The following is a 7,756-nucleotide window of genomic DNA, read 5'->3' on the forward strand; positions in this document are numbered from 1 at the left end:
GCAGTGTTTACTGTTAAATGAGGTGGGAGATATCAAGACCACCCCATACCATCGTGCAATGAAGCCTCACTTCAGTGGGAAAGGCCAAATTTTCCCAACCAGAGGCATCAGCTGGCTTTTCCAGTTTCCCCATCCTGCCCCCCACTGATGCGGCAGGGGCTGCCACGCAATGGAGATCGATTGGTGGAAATCTCGAGATGCCGATATTCTCATCATCGCCCAAATCTTCCAAAGGTGGCTACAGATCAGCTCAGTTGGCACAATTAAAAACAAAGGAAAAGAAAATAACCCCAAACCAAACCAATTCAAACAAAGACCCAACAATCCAAGGATGGGGAGAACATCCAACTGTTTTCAAACGGAACAACCAAAGCTTCAGACTACCCGAGCCCATTCACTGGGGGTTACCAAACAACTCGTCAAGTTCTTGTATCCACTCATCCCCTGGTCCGCTCTTAATGATGGAGTCCACCAGGTCTGCACCCTCCACTAAACTCGAGAATGACCCCCCTGCTCCTTCGTTACTGTAGCTGTAAGATATGTCCTGAGTGGGATTCCTCTCGTAGGCCTGGCCTTGGCTGCTCTGAGCAAAGCTACCACCTGGCATTTGCTGCGTCGGGGGCTGACTAAAGCCGGACATCGTGGGGACCCCTTGGCTTATTGCAGGCAGCACCATCGGCCTGGCCTGGCCGGCTCCTTGTTGCCCGGGTAATGGTTGCAACAGCTGCCGCCCCATGGCGGGGTTCAGGGCTCTTACTGCTCCACTCGTGTCCACCACTGCCTGATTAAGCCCCTGTGCGAAGTGCTGCTTGGACAGCCGCGGCTGCCCAGACTGCACGGGGTACGTTGTGCCGTTATTGAAGGGCCCCATTTCACTGCTAGTCCTTCCAGGTATACCTTGCAAGCCTCGCTGCTGCCAGCTTTGTGTTCCTTGAGGGATAGTCCCCATCAGGTTTTGAATTCGTGGTGCTTGTGGCCTCGGTAAGACCTGGCCCATGGGTCCTTTCATCTGCTGCTGATGCTGGGGAAGCGCAGAGTTTACCAGCATGTTCTGGCCAAAACTGCTGACCATGCCCACCGCCTGTCCAGAGGAGGGCTGCCTCGTTCCCTGGCCTGCGTTATGTGCCATGTTCATGCCACTTTGGTTTGGGTGCTGCAACATTTGGCTCATCCCTGTGCTTATACTGTACATCCCCGGCTGGCTGGACGAGGCGTTGCTGTAGGGAGCCATGCCCATGTCTGACTGGCCTGCGGTCGTGGGCAGTGTGCTTGGGTTCTGGGAGGGACCCACTGCCATCATGCTGGAGTTCTGGGCCATCATTCGGGATGTCCTCATGCTCTGAAGTGCTGCTTGGTTCCTCACAGCTGCTATATCCTGGGGAGAACCTACACCAAAAAGAGAGGAAGGTAAGAAAAAAACCAGAACCATATAAATATCAATTAACGTGTTGTTGCATAAGATAGACTCTGTAGGAGCCTTCTGCATCACAGTACCATTTCAGATCGCTGTGCTTTCTGAAATAATAGATTAGTGAAGGTTAGCAGAGAGGTAGAAAGTCACCCACCCCTGGGGGATGTGCTCGCAGTCTGATGTGAGTTGCATTTCAGAGATGATGTGGTCCCTACTCACCGGCTGCAGCCTCTGTCCTGACCCGCCACGTCCCCTCTGCTTGGAGGCGAGAGTCAGCACAGCTCAAGTGCTGCCCTAAAGAGCAATCGCTGATCGTGCTATTCAATTTGTGAAGGAGGACACTGCTCAGCAGATAACACCATCGATGCAGACGTGCAGTCTCGCTTCCCTTAAGACCTACTCGGGTACCTAAGCTACACAACTGCGAGAGCTGCAGGGCTATAACAGGCCTGTGCCTTTCTGTTACTTTGCTGGGACCAGAGATTAAATTTTCCAGAAGTGGCCTGGGAGTGAAAGTCCCCTTTCAAAAGCAAATGCGAGTCTCTCTTTTTCTGTGTAATTTTTACCCAGGACCAATGACAACATGCACCCTTCTCCACAAAAAAATCAGTCCCCAAGACTTCGAAGTTGCATACGCACTGTGCTTCAGTAGCACTTATCTTCGTCAGACCAGCCCAATTCAGCTTCTAGCAGGCAAATGAGAAAGCTTCCACTGGCCGCCTTCAATGGCAGCAAAGCAGCTGAACTTCAGTTAAACATCAGAAACTCTTTTAAATATCTCCATTGTCTTTCAAAAGTAAGCTTTGAAAATGGAAATGTCAGGCTCAGAAGGCAAATCAATTTTTTAATAGCTCAGGAGGCATAAATGAATGGATTTTCTATATCACTGTTACTGATTAAGTCTATGGAAAGAAGAAAAATTGGTTTTGTGGATATTTAAAGCAGGGAGAGTGTATTAATGAATCGATATTATAAGCACATTTTACTCTACCTTAGGCCAGCAATGGGAAACCAGAAAATCCTAACCTTGTTAAATTCCACACCGTGGCAGATAACTGAACCATAGCTGTGTCTTCCTTTTTTGGGGGGGAGGATGGGAGGAGCTATCAATTTATAGGAAGCTGATATGCTTCTGTATTTACTATCTTTATTTAAAAGCAATTAACAGAGGTCTGATTATGCCATGGGCTCATCGTGGTCGAACTAAATCAAAGTCTCTGCAGGTGAAGCTCCAAGAGTATGAGGCACGCAATTACCCCTGGCTTATTGGGGATTATTAAATGCAAGATGCAAATATAGAAAGGTTGCTTTAAGAGTCATGAACTACACGACAAAATCTGCATGTTCTTAAATCAGCCCCAACCTGCTGCCCCTTAGTGGCACAAAACGTACCTGAACATCATGGAGAATAGAGAATAGTGGGCCCTGCCACCCACATTGGCTTGGTTCCCATCAGAAATGGGTATGAAGGAAGGAAGTGTCACTTCTATAGTTCTATACTATATGGCTAAATCTCCTCTTTGCTGCAGCAGGGTAAGCCGTTGGAGAACGCTTTTAGCTCCAGCACACAGATAAATGAACCACTTTGTAGCATGAAGAGAGACCATCTGGATCTCACTTGCACAGGGCAAACGTAGTAGCAGCTTTTACTTTATCTATGCTATCATTAAACTGTTTTATCAATGATTGGCACTGGGGTCCCCTTGATTCTTCTTAATTTAGATCACCTCCTCCTTGCATGATTAGAAGAAACCTCTTTTTACAATGACTTCAGCAAGTGCTTAAGAGACAGATAATGTTAAAAACTTACTTCATGCCTCTTTAGTTATTTTAAAATTGAAAACAGCAGTTGAAAACCTCCAAAGGAGCCACTACCAGCAAGTGGTTCACACACTGCTTTTGTGAACTACCATGCCTGCCTAAGAGGCAGGAGTTCAGATAAGAAGTAGTTAAAAGAGAGATGCAACAGATGTTAAGAATTTGGGCCACCTTCTGGTCTCCCTTACACATAACCCACTACACTGGATTACATTCTTGTGACTAAATAGGAGAAATGGTGAAATACTTGTATTGAAATTAGCTCATTTATGAAAATTAATTCCTTGCTCTGTCAGATTAGCCTAAACTATCTTCTGCATTTCTTTTAAATAATGCATATGAAGGCAAGGTTTCAAAGATGCATTAACGTAGCAAAATTTTACATGTGCACCTCAAGTAATGCATGGCAGTGCACACACATTTTGATTTTGCAAATGAATTACTGGGGGAGAAATAATTTCACGTAGAATTTATGCTGCCAAAGATGAGAATGAGAAAACGATTAGAAGGAGCCACCCTGATCTACGCCAGCAGCAGATCTGTCTGCCTGTTCTCTTCCTGGGTACAAGACCTGCAATACTCTTGTCTCCCTTGTTTTCTGTTGCAGTTACACAACATGGTCATGAATACACAGCACAAGTGCATGTTCGTTTCATGTCCATTTAGAATCCATGGTTAGTGAGGACATTCAGCTGATGCTTTGCACCTAAAAAGCTCAGAATTTACTTTGTGTCCTAAGCTGAAATGATTGTACTTACATTCTTCAGTTACCTGCAAGCACATTGAAATAATACTTGCTTTTTTGAGATAATTTTAATATCAACTTATATCTCAGATATTTCACTGCTTCCCACACCTGACAGTTATCAGACACTTCTCCAGATAAAGATGACCTCTCTGAAATTCCCTGCTTATCAAAACAGATATGGTGGGGAATGAAGAGGAGTAAAACCAAGCTACAGTGAGAGGCACTAAGCTGAAAAAGAACACATAATGAGAGTGGAGGCAAATGAGACAAATCCATAGCACCCAGATGTCAAGGAAATTAGAAACTCACCTAAATATACAAACTTGGGCATTCCCTTTAGGTAAAAGATGTGGTATGTGCAGGTGTACAACAGCCTGACTTCCCGCTCTGGCACACTGCTTAAACCCTGGTCTTCACAAAACACACGAACTTTCACGTGCCCGCTACAGGGGCATACATTGACTCCAATATAGGAAAAATAATTTGACTTTTACCTTGGAACTGATTGACCTGTTGCACTGGATACGGGCTCCGCTGCTGCTGCAGATGCTGCCGAGGCAAATGTGACTGCTGCTGCAACTGCTGAAAAGGAATGAGGCAGAGAAAGCAGAAAAGAACAAGATTATTAATTAATAAGTGAGCTGAGAAAGTGGCTGGTGGCAAAAGTGCTGCAGCAGGACTGCGGCATTTCTTATCTAGCAAGCTGTTCTGGAGAGACAAGCAGAGGCATCTGAAGAGTCCTCCTGAGAGCACTTGGGCTACTCAGCACTTGAACTCCTTTTGGTTCAAAAAGGAATCAGCACTGAGGCTAACATAATCTCTCCTTACTCATAACCACTTCAACTCAACCTCTACAGCGGGAGCGTAACTGTCTTCAGGCTGAAAGGAGAGGGAGGAATGTGAAATAACCTTGCTCACCGAGGTCTAAGGGCAGCTGTAGCCACACGTCCTTTCTTCCCCCCGGCCCTGCTGAGATCCAGAGCTTTGTGCTCCTGGTACAAGACTTCCCTCCACCTCTGAATCCAAAACACTCAGCTGCAAGGAGTGTTGCACCCTGACCTGAGTGCTGCGGCCTAGGACCTTTCTCTAGCCAAACAGAAACGGCTGCTAAGGCACATTTCCTCTTGTGCTTCAGTGAATGGTATTTGGGGAGCAGGTGATTGCAAAATGCCTCCCTCCCTTGACCCAGCCCACACTGCTTTTCTGTGGTTATTTTCTATGAATACTTGCACATCTAAAACAGAATCAAGGGCTGATTACAGAAACAGTGAGTGTGTTTACAAGAGCTTTCAAAGCCTAGGGTATACTTGACTAAGCAATTACTAGAAGTACATATCTCGGTGCTTCATCTGCAGCTGTACAAATGCTGTGTCCAAAACCAAGGATGTGGAACAAAGGTAAGAAAATGGCAGATAGGAAAGAAACAAGTACTAATTCCTGTGCTCATAAACACGTGTTACAAACTATCAAAAAGATAAAGGGAACCTTGTTAGACATAATCTACCCAAAAGCCAGAAGCCTAAGGACTGTGACTTCGTCACTTTTCATCTATGCCTGCATGTTTGACAGCCACAGCCTTGTGGTTTTTCAACACCTTTAGGCTTGCCTCCAGCAGCCAAGGCAGTGACCAGCTCCTGCGTTTATGCACTTGAATTGGCCTAATTCACAATGTGGGAACATTATTTCACCCCCACTCTTCCACGCTTATTCACCTCTGAACCAATTCATGTGTATTTGTCCTGAATATTTCATGGAGCATCCTTCCTGTTCATCACGGGTGAATTTTCCTGTTTCTCAGCAGGACCACGAGAAGAGGGGAAGGCTATCAGTATTTCTGTGGTTATACAACATGCACAAGTTCTAATACAAATTAAAGCAGACCCCAGGCCTTAAACTGTATTTCCCCAGCAAGAGAGGTGAAACCAAGCTTAAAGCAGCTGCTGAGCTATCAGCAGTTATAAGTTATCGTTATATCAGTATAGCAGCTATCAGTTATCTACGTAACGTTAGGGGACTGCAAGTTTAAACTTAGGCATGAGCTTACAGGAACTGAAAAGTATGGCTTTCCGCTGACTTTCTCCTGGATAGTTTTTAAGACATTACCATTCAGACCAGGTAATTTAACATCTGTGTTGCAAAGCCTGAGAGCTCCAGGAGCCAGGTGACAGCTCCAATGCAGTGGTTCCCCACTGTCATGGTGAGAGGGGGTTTTACTGTTCTCCCACCTCAGCCTCTGGTTCCCCCCTTGATGCTGCCTCTTCCTCCTGCTAACCTAATTGCTCATGCTGTTGTGTGATAAACCAGATTAAGGAATGGACCGATGTAAATACTGACTTTTGGTGTTTGCTAGGTTACTTTTAACCTACGTCAATTCTTTGACCCAGGTCACTGTGTGGCTGTACAGACCTTTTGCCACTACAAGACCATAGTCAGAGGTAGGGGAAAGCACCAGCAAGTGTCACTGTAGCAGAATCTGCTTCTGCTAGAGTAAATACACCATGAGATAACAGGTTAAGAGCGAACTTTTCCAGTCTCTAAAATCCCATGTGACTGTCAAGCCCGCTGCTGGGAACAAGCATAATATTTGCCAAGCTCGTGGTAAGACTGAGGCAGATACCTCTTCCTAATAACCATTGCTGAAACACCACGATATGAGCCCCACAGAGAAAATTACCCAATACAAAAGGAAGGACTGGTGTTGCACTGTCTCTAGCACTCATGCTTTCTTAACAGCCCAGGACAAATGGATACTGTACCTGCTCCGCTAGGATCTGCTGCTGCTGCTGCTGCCTTTGCTCTCTTAGAAACTGTTGTTTCTGCTGCTCTATCACGTGGAGCTGGGCTCTCTGCTCAATCAGCATCTGCTTCATGATGGCTGCTTGTGGCTGGTTTCCCAGGAAGGGTCCCCCAGAGCTCGTGCCTGTGACCACGCTACTGGAGCCCGGTGGGACAGAAGGCTGCATAGGCCCTGTGGTCCGAGACAATCCCACTTGATGCTGCTCCTGTACAAAGAGAGAGAGAAGGCCTCATTACTCAGGGTGCTCCATGGGCAAGGGAAATTATGGCTCATTAACAAGAGGCATTGAGTCTGTGGGTGAGGACTGGGGCCTGAAGAAAGTCTGAGTCCTTGGAAAGATACTTGTGGCTTGTGAGCAGGCCACAGGCACGGGCTGTGCCCCACAGGGGGCAGGCAACTGGTTCCTCTTCTCTCCTGGAGTTCAAAGCCCCTTCAAGACAAAGCAAGAGCACTTTACAACTCATTAATGATAAAATAACAAAGTTGTGTACTAGGTTTATTTTCATTCAGGACACGTAACCTCAGAGTCATGCTTTTCCAAACTTTTCCTTCCTCACTGTGGAGACGTGAAATATACCATGCCATACCATGCCATACCATGCCATGCCATGCCATTTTCTCTCCCTTCCCACTTCCCTTTCTCCATAACAGCAGTTTCACAGAGTCCTCTGGACTCAGGAGCTGAGGTTTCAGGTGCACACAATGAACAGTGGGAGCTGGCAGCATTAATTCACTCTACATTGCACCAGAATCTCAGGGTTTAACTGCACACTGTGTTTATTTAAATAAAGATTTCCATCCTGCAGCCATGGACCAAAATCACATAGCTGAAAGGATGCTGGGCACTTGATGCCACAGACATCTTCTCCTAAAACCACCCTGCTTTCTCTCTATGTTTCTAATCCAATTTGCTGCCCTTTAGTGCTGGGAAAATGAAGCGACAGAAGGCCGGGGGTAAATCTCAAAGCCTCCCCTCCCCGCC

General features: G+C 46.2%; 1 protein-coding gene across 1 annotated transcript; it reads right to left on the reverse strand.

Annotated features, from left to right (window-relative positions):
- Window positions 1-334: 334 nt before the first annotated feature.
- On the reverse strand, window positions 335-6,979 carry LOC104536509 (mastermind-like protein 3; the record flags this gene model as incomplete). The annotated part of the gene is made up of 3 exons (XM_010179138.1): window positions 335-1,386; window positions 4,472-4,559; window positions 6,734-6,979. Coding segments are annotated over 3 exons (1,326 nt in total), but the record flags the coding sequence as incomplete, so codon positions are not given.
- Between the last annotated feature and the right edge of the window lie 777 nt (window positions 6,980-7,756).

Source organism: Mesitornis unicolor, unplaced genomic scaffold (genome assembly GCF_000695765.1).
Source record: "Mesitornis unicolor isolate BGI_N332 unplaced genomic scaffold, ASM69576v1 scaffold20112, whole genome shotgun sequence".
NCBI lineage: Eukaryota > Metazoa > Chordata > Aves > Mesitornithiformes > Mesitornithidae > Mesitornis > Mesitornis unicolor.